Consider the following 13,926-nt stretch of genomic DNA (forward strand, 5'->3'; position numbering starts at 1 on the left):
ACTCTCCCCTTTTGAAAGACTCTATGGACGACCCCCTTTGAACTTGAAGGGAGCTTTAGAGACAGGAGCTGAGCAGCACCTCATAGGAGAGAAACAGACATTGGCCCAGGTTCAGGCTTTGGGCAGACAAATGCAGCAGTTAGAAAAATACATTTCTGAATTGAACCCACCATTCCCTACCACACCTCTACATTGTTTTTCACCAGGTGACGAGGTTCTGGTCAAGGATTGGAAGATTGAGCCATTGGGACCCAAGTGGCGAGGACCCTATGTTGTGCTCCTGTCTACCCCCACTGCAGTGAAGGTGAAGGAGATTAAGCCGTGGATACATTACACCCGTGTAAAACTAGCACCTGAGGAGTGGCGGACGGAGCGAGTTCCTGGTGAGGACCTGAGACTCAGGATCATCCGGCAACTCCCTAAGGGGTCAACAAGGCCATGAAGCTGATCCCTTCGGGTGCAACGGAGCGTCGGTGGTCAAGTATGTCGCAGCATGGCCCAACAAAGGCGCTCTCCGGGAGATGGTGGCTAGACATTTTGAGAGGAAAAAGTGGGAGACAAGCTATGAGGAGGGGAGGAAAGCGCACTGTGCTTGGTATATTATTTGTGCTGAGTTTTATTCTCTCTTTTGGAAAAAGAGCACATGGGAATTGGATAAAAGAACATGCCAATTATATGTTTGAGCAGCACGGGAAAGAGGTAGCATTAATATATGAACACCCCCTCACCGTAGGAGATTTTTCATTTCTTCCCGATTTAATTGATGAACCACAGATTGTGTTGGAGGGATTGTCCAAGGCTCAGGAGGGTCCACCTACCGTGTTTTCTAGCATACCGCAAAGGATAAATAAAACTCGGTTTCGACGGTTTAGATACCATACCTCCACCAGGGGTTTGTGCTTCTGTTGTGGAGGATCGGGAATATGGAATTCTGAGTGGAAACACTGGGGAACTAGGCAGGCGTTCTTTTCCCGATTAGGCAATTATTCCCATTGTCGAGACCGGTTCTATCTACATGGACGATTTAATACATCTTATGTCTCACGATTAAATCTAACCGCAACCGAGTGGGCTAGCATGTATCCAGATTATCCCACATTTAGTGTGAATGATTCTATTGAGGGCCTAAAATCTTATATGAACATACTGCAACAATTAACCCAACTGAGCCTAGGTAAAAGCCTCTGTCCGTTATGGCAAATTAGGGATCCAAATCTATGGTTTTTCTTTGATAAATGGGCCACAAATTATCACCCCGGCAACTACCAGTGTGTCGGTGTGGGTTATTTGACATTCCCAGTTCAGGTCTTACACAAAGGGCATCAGCGCCTGAAACGGGACATTGTGCAAACAGGCCCTCTAGGACCAGAATGCTCGGATGAGGTCATTATCAACAAGGCCCTGTCAGGTTCAGAAGCCTCCCGTGTAGGAGGAGGCCTGATCACAGGCTTGTTGACACTGGGTGCTTACCCAGGGATTGTAGCTCAAGCAAACCGTAGAAGTGTTCTAGGCCTGACTTGCCGCCTTGAAAAGTCCATAAATGCCACTGGTAAAATTTTCCGGGAAATCCAGTCTGAAGTAGAAGAAATCAGCCAGATGGCCCTACAGCATAAGTTGGCCCTTGACTACCTACTGGCGGCCAGGGGGGGGTTATGCGCCATGGTTAGAGGACGTTGTGTAGTGAAATTTCATAACTTGAATAATACTATTGAAGATGACATCGAGTCATTACAAAAGTTAATTTACAATAATGTCCAGGAGATAGAAGGTTGGTCTCCCTTCTCCTGGGTGACTAGCTGGTTACCCTCAATAGAATGGTTGAAGAACATATTGTTGGTAGGGATTTTAGGATTGTTCATTGTTCTCATAGTTATGTGTTGCACTCCAATAATGATGCAAATGTGTACTAGGTGTGTCACACAATCTTTACCTGAAAAAAAGATAGCCATACTCCAAGCCAAGCGGGATTGGATGGAACCATAATGCTTTGCTTCAGCTTTTGTACATGCGCTTCGCAAAAAGAAAATGGGGGAGTGAGGCGGGGGGGGTTAAGGAACCCCAGGAAATACCATATATGGGCAGAGATGGCGACAGCTAGCGACCCGGGTGCATAAACTCACAGAAACATGTGACTTCTGGGAAATCATGTGTTTCTGAAGAAATGAAAGCTAAAGAAAAACAAACAGAGCATGCGTACGCAGGCGCTCTGAAAGATTTGTGAGCACGGCACAAAAAGGGTGCAGCCGGCCTGCTAGTCAGCACCGATTGGGCAGCGTCACAACTCTAAGCCAATGAATTTGCTTGTGGGCGGGCATAACCCGAACCCTGTAGTGTGTATAAATGTTCACTCAGCATGCCACTGGGCGGTTCCCCTGGAGAAGCACTTACTTTGTGCTAGGGGGACCCCTAGTGGCCATTAGCGAAATAAAACTGCTTTCTGGGAAATTCCTTCAGTTGTCCGTCTTCAAATTCCTCCACTGCGCCAACAAGAACCGTAGCACGAAGGTTCCGCTACAGTCCCTTCCTTCTCCAGAATACTCCTTTTCCAGACTCCAAGTTGACTTTCCAAAACAGCTATATCTAGAGCTATATATTCTAATAACTAGCAAAGAGAAACATAGAATTAATCTTTCAGTGGTGTATCTCATGAAGAATAATGGTATTTGTCAGCTGTTAGTTTGCTGCCTCCACCTGTGCTCTACCTTTATATTTGTGAATAAACACAAATATTGCATAAGTGTTGTGCAAACTGCTGTCATGGGAAAACAAAACTTTTCTGCCCTAGACTTTTTTCAGAGAAATGTGGATGGAGAGTATACCAACACACACTCAATACCTTTTTTGTCTTGCTTGCTTTTTATACAGTTCTTTGTCCATGGCCTCGGAAGACCTTGCATGCCAAGTACCAAATTTCTACATTCGGCAGAACTCTACCAATGCGGTTTCTCTAGATTTTGAGCCTGATGCCAGCTATCAGTTTGTGGAAATCTTAGAAGATCGGTACAAATGTACGCATTGCCATCTGGTCCTTCATAATCCTCATCAGACAGGATGTGGGCACAGATTTTGCCAGCGATGCATAGCCTCTTTAAGGTAAGAACTGTTTTTCCTTAATTTTGAGTTATCAAATCAGTGCCCCCTCCTTTAAAAAAATATGTATGCTCTGCAAAGGGAAGTGAGTCCAGTACGCTGAAGACATTGTGCAGAACTGAAGATCTGGAGGCAATTTTGCAAGTGATGTTGCAAACACATTTCTAAGTTCTTTCTTGCAGAGAGTCAGTATTGTATTTTGATTTGAGTCTGGAATTCAGTCACGTAATCCACTAGGCCACTGCTTCTTATGCACAATGGAGGATCTTCTTATAGCAACACCAGAGGTACTTCAAGTGGCCAGCTATGGTCAAAGGACATTTAGAAAAATGCCAAGTTTTTAACTTTGTTTGTGTTTTTAAAGTACCCTCGGTTCGCTTCTGATACGATAAATAATACTGCTTCTTAAACTGTGGGTTTTGACCCCAAATGGGGTCCCCTTAGTTCTAGGTTGGGTTCCAATTTTTTTCCTGAATGCCACCTAGTGGCTATTTTAGTCATTTACACAAATCAGTTGTGCAGTGTTTCCAGTGGACTCTGCAGAAGATGCTTCAGCTGTACTTCATGAAAAGGAAAATCAACCTTTTTAGCCAGTCTTGCAAATGCTGGTTTGTTATCAGTAAATATTTGATTTTTATATGTATTTTATATACCTATATACCATAATAAATCTCAAGCCAAAAGGAGTCCTGATTGGAAAGGTTTTTAAAAGCCTTGCACTAGATCAATGGTTCTCAACCTGTGGGACCCCAGGTGTTTTGGCCTAAAACTCCCAGAAATCCGAGCCAGTTTACCAGCTGTTAGGATTTCTGGGAGTTGAAGGCCAAAACATCTGGGGACTCACAGGTTGAAAACCACTGCATTAGATGATCTTTGGCAAATCACACTCTCAGCCTTAGACAAAGGCAATAAGAAATCCCTTCTGAAAAAAATGTGGCTAAGAAAATCCTCTTATATTGTCCTTACAGTTGTTATAAGTAAGAAATAACTTGAAGGCACACAACAACAGAAAGTTTTGAAATAATTTATCATAATTTTCAGGGCAACACAGCATTTCAAAAATTCAAATTTATCATTTCCAGAAGTGTGGTCATTTTAATTCTACAGGACATGTACTGTATGATCTATATAAAATCAAACATTTAATAGTCTCACTGGCTTTAGTAGGATAAGTTTACATGTGCTGATATCCTCCATAAAATAAACAGGACTTGAATGTAAGATATGTAAGTCTGGAATATGAGAATGCAAAGGATCTTGTAGCATCTGAGAAAAAAGAAATTGATAGCATAACCTTTATTAGAGATTAACATCTAAAGAAGTTAATCTCTAAGGTGCAATGAGATCTCTTTGCACACAGAACTTGAACATATGTTAAGTGTGACTAATTTCTGCCCATTGATCATTACAAACAGTTACTAGTGTTTCATTTAAAAGGAGCTGCACAGGTAGTCTTAATGTATTCCCTCTCTGGTAGGAGGAAATTGAAGTCACGGGAAAATATGGGAGAGTTATAAGTAGAAAATAGTAGCTTCTGAAACAGCTCGCTATGAATAAGGAAGAGCCTTGTCTGTATTTGTGATGGATTTGTGGTTTTCATTTTGTTCTTGCTTTTATGATGTGGCAGCTGAAGCGGCTGCTTGTTCTTCTTTTCATACAAAAGCTGGCTTTCTATCTTAAAACAATATAGCATTGGTATTAAGAGAATATAGCTTCACATTTGTTTGGGCGCAATGTGGTTTAGCATGACACTGTTGTGGAAAAGAAGTGAGGGTGGTTTCATTTAAATGGGTTTTCTGAAAGCACCATTTTGATTAATCTGAAGTATCGTTTTTGATATGTAATACTGGCCTAGACATTTCTAGCTGTATTTTCACTGTGAAATTGATATGAAAGTGCTTTTCCCAGACTGTAATTTTTGTGTATATTAAACTGGAGCTCCTTTCACCTTAGAACAGTGAATAGACATGCGTAGGACATGTGCTGTTGGTGGATTTTAAAACATGCATTGATGATAAGGAGAGTAAAAATATAAGAAGCAGCCCTTTAGGAATCAATCATTTGCTTCTCTCATTTTAAGCTATGCACTGTGAGATTTAAAAATGTGTGGTATGTTCTTTCCTCTCTTACAGAGGAGTTTTTCCTGTCTTGTCTTAATTTATGTGAAAGTTCCTAAGTTATTTCTTAGGAAAAAGCTCAGTTTTTCCTGTTGTTTTTTTATGAAGGCTCCCCTTAGAAAATTGATTAGGGTGTGGGTGAATTACAGTTTCCAAAAATCTTGGGTCAACCCTCCCAAAACTTCTCCAGTATTTCCAGTTGGCCATGTTGGGTCTGTGTGCCAAATTTGGTCCAGATCCGTCATCTGCTGGGTTCAGTGTTCTCTGGATAAGGGTGAACTATGAATCCCAGATTCCCAGGGCATTCACCCCAAAACGATGCCAGTATTCACAGTTGACCATGTTGGGTCTGTGTGCCAAGTTTGGTCCAGGTCCATCACTTGCTGGGTTCCTAGTGTTCTCTGTATACGTGTGAAATATAACTCTCTGATGCCAAGGTCAATCACCCCAAGTTGGCAGTGTTGGATCTGTTTACCAAGTTTGGTCCAAATCCATCATTGGTGGAGTTCAGAGGGCTCACACAATGCAGGTGAACTATAACTCCAGAGTTAAAAGTCAGTCACCCCCCAAAGTCCACCAGTATTCCCAGTTGGCCATGTTGAATTTGTATGCCAAGTTTGGTTCAGATCCGTCATCAGATAGGTTCGGTGTTCTCTGAATATGGGTGAACTATAACTCCTGGATGTCAAGGTCAGTCACCACCAAACCCCAACAGTATGCACATTTGGCCATGTTGGGTTTGTGTGCCAAGTTAGTTCCAGGTCCATCATTGGTTTGGTTCAGAGTGCTCTTAGATTGTAGGTGAACTATACATCCCAGTCCCTATAACTGCCTATAAATCATGGTGAATTCTCCCCAAACCTCTCCAGTATGTTCATTTGCTAATCATTTCCTCTATTTATTGTGTGCCATAGTAAAGAGTAGGAAAGGATTAAGGGAGAGGCAGTGGACGGGTCATGCAAATAGAAGAGAAAGGAACACTGGGATCTGCTCACTGTAACCTGCAGTGTCCTTGGAGGGAGTGGCTTAGTGGGTCCTCAAGCACTGGGAACTATAGCCTGTTTGTGGAGGCCAGAGGCTGTCTGTGTGAACGGACACCCTTGCCACATACAGACATACAGATTTTCACGTTTATATTTGGCTAGAATTACACTTAAAAAATATCAGAAATATTAAAAATTAACTAGGTATTTTTAATTACACAATTACAAAAATTTGAGTCAAGCAATGAAAGAGTTAAATAAGCTAGCATAGCCCTAAAGAGAGTGAGTAGGCTGAAATCTGTTAGAGTTAATGGGCCAAAGCTAGTGTCGTCCTGTGGAGTGAGAGAAGGCATCAGTGTGAGTAGACCTCAGTGAGAAAGGCCTTTTTGCACCCCTAGGCTACATAGGCACCTTAAAACTACACTGGAGCCCCAGAATATAAGCAAGCAAGTTGTTCATTGAAAGGTATATGAAGCAAAAGCAAAATAAAGTTCAGAGTCAATAAAATAGGTTTAAATCCACAAGAGCAAGGTACTTGAAATCCATGAAGCAAGAGTCTATACAAACCACTCAAAAAGCATAGTCCAAAACTGGATATCAAAGTAAGTCCCAAGAGATATCAAGAATAGTCCAAACAGGATTATTTCCAAGGCATGAATCAAGGATAACCACAGGAAAACAAGAATAGAGTGCAGGATTAACTCAGAGGTAGTCCAAGGTATAAAGTCAATGATGAAACAAGGCAAGGGTCTTCACTGGAATAAAAACCAAACGGCAAAGTCACTGGAATATCCAACTGGATACACAGGACAAGGCAAGGCTGGAACTTGAAGCAGGATACACAGCTGCAGGAATACACAGGAACACAGAGCAAAGATCCTTCTTTTTTGAATAAGCAATGTTACCACCTCTGGCTGTGGCAGAGAAAGCAAGCCATTTTAAGGAAAATCCAAGGTCTTTCTCTCATGAGAAAACTACTCATTAAACTGCTTCAAAAGCAACCGTTTGCTTCTCCGCAAACATTCTCGTCCCCTCCTCTGATGAGTTATCGCTGTCTTCCGGTCAAACTCATTATCCTCCTCTAAACTAGAATGTTCATCTGGCACCTGGAGATCTGACCTTGACTGCTGAGAGGAATGCTTGCTGGGAGGAATGTGGTTCACAATGCCTGTTTGCAACCATTCTGTCTCTGGTCCCAGAATCCACTGGGACAAACTCTGGCTGAATCTCAGGCTCTGGTTGCATCTCCGGCCCAAACCCAGAGTCCTCTGGCAAGGCAGGTGCAGGGACAATTAGTGGCTGTCACGCCCAACGCAACGGAGCACTAAGAACCGAACACAGAGGCCAATAACTATCTAATATCTTTATTAAGGAAATGTATAAGAATAATAAAAACAAGTAGAAAATATGGTCCAGAAGCAGACCTATCAGATGAGGTCAAATATAGTCCAGAAATGTTTTGTCCAATAAATGATATTAGAGTTCAAAGTAGAATCCAACAAACCGAAACACACACTATTGCCAAGCAATAGTGCGGGGAAACATCCAGGGTCTTTCAAGGTCCAAGGTAAATCCACAACAAGGCTGGAAACAAAACGTGATTCTAGGAACAAGGTCCGTGACTAGGAACAAGGCAAGGCAATTCTTGAATACTTGGATAGGCAAAGCAAGGAGACTGGGGTTGCGGACTTTGCGAAGTCCACACAAGGCTAGAAACACGAAACCACTCCTGAAGCTGCTCTGTTGACTCCGCACGGAACCTACCGTGCCAGGCACATTTAACTAGGTCTCGTTTTCCTGCAAAGCAGGTGTCCAGCGCTCCCTTTCCCTAGGGAACAGGAAACGAAACACAGCTCTCTCCAGATGTGAGACTCCCTAGATTTTCCCAAGGGAACATGGCTAATCAGTGTCTTGTTTAGCTGCAAGTCTCAAACTCCTCCGAACCTGCTCCTTCTCTCCCCTGCCCGCAGCATAGGACTGTCTCCTAACAAAAGGGGGTGAGAACTGCTCAAGGTCTGTTTTAATGGGTTCTTGGGCAAAAACATCAACATCAGGCATCTGGAAAAATTCCGACTCTTGCTGAGCCAGCGAAAACCCCATGTTTTCATCTTCATCAGCCACGGTGGCACTAGGAGCAGGACTACAAGGCCCATGAGGCATTACAGTGGCTGAATCTCAGGCTGGGCTACAACAGGCCTGGTGTGTAAAGCTGCATTTGAAAGAAGCCCAGCGTGGAAGCAAAGAAGGAAGTATAAAGAACTTTATTTGGGTTATGGAAACAATAACATTGGCCTGTGTGCTTTTGTTCTTTTTATCACTTTTGGCTAGTGATGCTGGGTCACTCTGCTGCTAATGTTACTCTGCTGTGCATTTATGGGGAGGATCTTTTGTTAATAAGCCCACTTGCTCAACAAAAAATGTATCTGTTCCGGCTTACGTATAAATTCAACTGAAGAACATTGACCTACAGAAATCTATCTTGTTTATAACTTGGGGACTGCATGTGCTTGTTCGATTGCCAGGTTTTCTCATCCAGGCATCGTTACTGTAATTTTCTCATGCAATTTCCTTCTACTTTCTCTGATTGATAACATAACAGAAAGATTTCTATTAAAAATGTTGTTATAGTAACAAACTAAATCTGGCGTGAATGAAAATAGGTTAGGGTGGGATATGTTGTGCAATTATCAACCTTATAATGAAATGTGCCAATGACTTGGGGTGGTTTTTTATTGTTCTGTCAGGATTCAAGCTGGAAGTTAGCATATTACACTGGTGTGAACTAAAGGTTAATTACCAAATACAAACTATATTTTCTCTGTTTCTTTAAGAGAACTGAGTGTCATACCCACCTGTCCAGTAGACAAAGAAATAATAAAACCTCATGAGGTAAGTAAATAAACTCTGTTTATTTATCTTTAAAGTCAACATCAGCAAGGGGTTTAGAGCAATTACACTGAAATGTAGGTGAAGATCACTAGAGGTTTTCAGAACCCAAACATGTTTTAAACCTGAATTGAAATAATTCCCTACTTGCAGTGTAAAGAAAACCTATTGCAAATGCTTTTCACGAGTACGATATGGAGGAAGGCCACAAAAGATTTCTCTTAACCCTTTTTTCTCATCCACACTGCAACTACCAAAAGGATATTGTTATTTTGTGTTCGAAATAAATAAATCAGTCCCCTAATTGAGGGCTTTTTTATTTCATTGTTTTTGAAAAATCCAAAGCCTTTTGGGACTATTGTTCCTCAAATCTCTTCCTAAAATTGAGAGTCATAATTCTAAAGGGAAATATTTCTAAAATCTGAGCAGATGGTGCTGATATTTTCATCCTTATTCTTGTGTGTATTGTAAAACCAAATTTAATACTTTGTATTTAGGTTTTCAAAGACAATTGCTGCAAAAGGGAAGTTCTCAATTTGCAAGTATACTGCAGGAATTCACCAGCTTGCAATGCCAAAACGTCTCTGGGACGATACCAGGTTTGTATTCCTGTATTCTAATATTGTTGCAGTATGTCTTTTCACAACCAAAGTAACGAAGGTGTTCTAACAAAAATATGGGCAAACTTCGGCCCTCAGTGTGTTTGAGAGTTGAAGTCCAAAACACCTGGAGGGCCCACGTTTGTCCATGCCTTGTCTGACATTATGCATCTACCATTATGAGTAAGCTATAACTCTTGCAAAGGATCAAACTGCTTGCAAATAAAGAAATGCATATTCTAAAAGAAGCTCTTTAAGTCCTATTTGTTTGGAATAAAGAGTTCTGTCTATGGTGAAATAAATGCATCGACTCATAAATGCATCAAATAAATGCATCTACTCATAATGGAGAATAGAGACCAACAGAATATGGAGGGTAACAAGTTGCCAACTGTAGCCCTTCAGTTCCCGTCAACCTTAGCTAGCACTATTCGTGGTCACACAGTCGTCCACTCATGCTGTAGACCAGGCATAGGCAAACTTCGGCCCTCCGGGTGTTTTGGACTTCAACTCCCATAATTCCTAACAGCCAAAAGGCTGTTAGAAATTATGGAAGTTTTAGTCCAAAACACCTGGAGGGCCGAAGTTTACCCATGCCTGCTGAAAACAGTGGCTTTTAGAGAAGCATCTAACTTCCTATGACACTTGCACCAAATATTCCCAAATGCATCAAGTACTTTGGATGCTTTAGTGCATGTTACGGTGATATTTACAACATGGATGGCACATGTAATGCATTACTCCATTTACAGGATCATCTACAACAGTGTTTATTTGAAAGTGTACAATGCACTAATGAAGGATGTTGTGAAAAAGTTCTTCAGAAGGATCTGAAAGAACACCTAGGATTGCACTGTAACTATCGAAAGGAACTCTGCCGGTACTGTAATCAGCCTGTGACTTCAATTAATGTAAAGGTAAGATTGTAATAAAAATATCTTAAATACATGTAACTTCTTTTGTTTCTTATTCATAAAATATGATGTGGCTCAAACTGAGATCATGTCTCCATCCCAGTTGTGATATTCAAACAGGGTGATCTATTGGAAATACTGGGCTTATAGCCATGATTTTAGGATATAATTAAAAATAAGCCTTATAAACAAGAGTAGTTTTTGCTGGATTGGGCGCTTGGTGTGACCCAGAAGTTAATAAATGGTTACCAAGTAAGAATTCCCTCATTTGAACTTCAGAGATAATTGTAACACTAAAAGTGCTGTGTACAAAATTAGATGTTGTCTACAATGTTATTTTTCTTTCACTGCCACCCTGCCCCATCCAATCCAAGCTCAGAAAATATTTAGCTTGGGAGGAAGCATTTCTACTTTTGCACTGGATATCCAAGAACGTTTCGAAGCAGCAAATAAGAAATAGAGATTTTGCAGCTTCCATTTCTCAGTTTAAAAATATCTAGAAATGATTGCCAATTGAAGGTAGCTTTTCAGCTCATTCATAGGTTAGTCTGGTTTTTGCCTTTTTATATTTCCAAACATAGATCACTTCTTTATTTTAAAGCAGAAGACAGAAGGGGTTAGATGCAAGTGGGTAAGCAAAATACTGCAACATGCTACCAATTAGAAATGTTAGGTAATAGAAGGAGACTGCATGGGTCCAAGGGTTATTTTCTGACCTGCAGTATCTTCCAGCAGGCACATGGACTGCCCAAAAATAGGGGCAGGGAGTTTGAAACCAAACATAGCTGTAAGTCAACTTCCAGTTTGGGGGGAATAAAAATAATCATGTTATTTTGTATCATGGGGGCATGTCAGGTTTAAGGTGAAACACAACTTGGAGATTCCCAATAGCAGAAATTCAGGTTTTTACCTGAAAAGAAAAACATGTTTTGCCCATGTGCAGGAGATCCAGGAACTACAGAAATGTCCTTGATTGTCCTTGAACCACACTTTACCAACCCTAGTATGAATCATATAAACTATTAGCAATTTCAGTTCTCTGAATTCTTATCCTTACTGTCGAAAAACAATAAATAGCCAGTAGGAGAAACGCAATGGTGAGAAATTACAGGTGGAATGGGACCAAAATTACTTAGCGAGCGGTAAGCAAGCTAAGTGACATGAGATGCCTACTATTTATAGTTGCTTGGGAACAAAAATCAGAGGGGGTTACAATGCAATATCTTGAAAGAAGATATATAGAAAGAAGATTGACTGAAACACTGAACAAGGACACTCTACACCAGGGGTCCTCAAACTTTTGAAGCAGGGGGCCGGTCCACAATCCTTCAGACTGTTGAGGGGCCAAATTATCATTTGAAAAAAAATACAAACAAATTTCTATGCATACGGCACATGTCTTATTTGCAGTGCAACAACAACAACAACGAAAGAACAATACAATATTTAAAAATGAAAACAATTTTAACCAACATAAACCTATCAGGATTTCAATGGAAAGTGTGGGCCTGCTAATGGCCAATGAGAGAGTCAAGTTAATTAGGATGATTGTTGTTGTTGTGTGCCTTCAAGTCATTTCAGACTTTGGCCGAGCCTAAGTCTAAAATTAATTATTTATTTACTGCATTTATTTACTACATTTATATCCCGCCCTTCTCACCCCAAAGGGGACTCAGAGCAGCTGTATGTACATACAATATATTATATTATTAGCATAGCACAATATTAGCATTATATATTACTATATTGAACTATACCACTATATTATTATATAATATGTAATATATAACATATAATTAATATTATTATATGGTATTATTATTAGTATTATATTGTATAACATAATATTATTATATGTATATACAATATATTATATTATTAAAACTGATATAAAAATATTATATTATAAAACTGAGGGTGGGGGCCAGGTAAATGACCTTGGAGGGCCGCATCCAGCCCCCGGGCCTTAGTTTGGGGACCCCTGCTCTACACTGTAACATTTTGTTACAGGTCCTTATTATTATATAAAAACAGTACAGTCCACCAATGAATTGGTGCTTTTTCGCCGCTGTGCACTCCTGCTTGTTTCAGGAGACTCTTGGTAATATGAGCTTCCCTCTTTTGCTTTTAAATGAGCACTGTTAAATACTGCTAGATTTTTTGTTACCTCTGAATAACTGATTTTGCAATATATTTTCAGACTCACGAGAGAAGAGATTGTCCTGAGTATCCACTGATTTGTCCCCATGGTTGTACACAAACAATTCTGATGAAAGAGGTACAATATTATTTTTCATTCATTATAACCAGGTGAATTACAAAGTGTTGTGGGGAAAAGATGCCTTAGTAATTATGTGAACTTTGCCATATATCTGAGCTCAACATGGAATCAGTAGATCCACTGAAACAAACTTTGGATTATGAATGAACAGGTTGAGGTTCCTTTATCTTTTTGGATTGGTTAGCACTTTTGAAAGTTTGGAGTGGACTAATGAGTACCATCATAAACTGGTTGCCATGATCAAAACCGAGGCTATCAATTCACAAAATGAGTCCCATGATGAATACAGCCTACCATTCAAATTGAGAGACTAAACGATGATCTGATCTAGAATCAATGTACAAGGCAGAAGTGTCTTCAGAGCCCCAGGAAACAAAACCACACTGTTGAAGTTTTCTGCTGCAACAGATGTGCATTTCATAGAAAGGCAATCAGAAAGGATCCAAAAGCGTGGACTTGTAAGAAGGCAAAAAACTTTTGGATTAAGATTCATAAAACCACTGAAAAAATACTAAAGCTAAAAATACCCATGCACCCAGAAATATTCCTACTAGGAATAACAGACACATCACTGCTGAAGCCACATGATAAACTCTTCACTTTGATGACAACGGCTGCGAGAATAGTTTATGCACGAGCCTGGAAATTGGAGGAAACACCAGAAATGGAGGAATGGATTGTGAAAGTGACGGAGGTGGCTGAGATGGACATTCTGACAGGGTATCTCCAGTCAAAAGACCCTTCCGAGTTTAGGAAAGTCTGGGATCCCTTCAAAAGGTTTTTAGAAGGAAAGACCATTTCAACGTGGGGGTTTCAAATTTGACTATTATAAATTTTAATTTTCACCACTCGTTTAACTTCCTTCTGTTAAAAAAAAAGGTCATGATGAAGAAGAAAAAAGAACTGCAGTTCACAATTGCTGGTGGCTTGTGAACAGGTTGTGAAACAGTGAGCTTTTTGCTTTTGCTTTTTGGTGTATTTCTTTGCCAAGCACTTTGCATTTTTATATCGCCATTTGTTCAGGTTTTTTTTTTTCTTTTTTATATAAATATGGAC

General features: G+C 40.4%; 1 protein-coding gene across 2 annotated transcripts in view; it reads left to right on the plus strand.

Annotated features, from left to right (window-relative positions):
• The window catches only part of traf5 (TNF receptor associated factor 5), a 55,297-nt gene that overhangs the window by 30,540 nt on the left and 10,831 nt on the right, over window positions 1-13,926 (plus strand). For both annotated transcript variants that reach the window (XM_062971783.1, XM_016990658.2), the window contains exons 2-6: window positions 2,866-3,093; window positions 9,022-9,079; window positions 9,574-9,675; window positions 10,428-10,592; window positions 12,790-12,867. In XM_062971783.1, the coding sequence (XP_062827853.1) occupies window positions 2,876-3,093; window positions 9,022-9,079; window positions 9,574-9,675; window positions 10,428-10,592; window positions 12,790-12,867 (621 nt within the window). In that variant the 5' untranslated portion in view covers window positions 2,866-2,875. The remainder of the gene's footprint in view (window positions 1-2,865; window positions 3,094-9,021; window positions 9,080-9,573; window positions 9,676-10,427; window positions 10,593-12,789; window positions 12,868-13,926) is intronic.

The sequence above is a fragment of the Anolis carolinensis genome, chromosome 1 (genome assembly GCF_035594765.1).
Source record: "Anolis carolinensis isolate JA03-04 chromosome 1, rAnoCar3.1.pri, whole genome shotgun sequence".
NCBI lineage: Eukaryota > Metazoa > Chordata > Lepidosauria > Squamata > Dactyloidae > Anolis > Anolis carolinensis.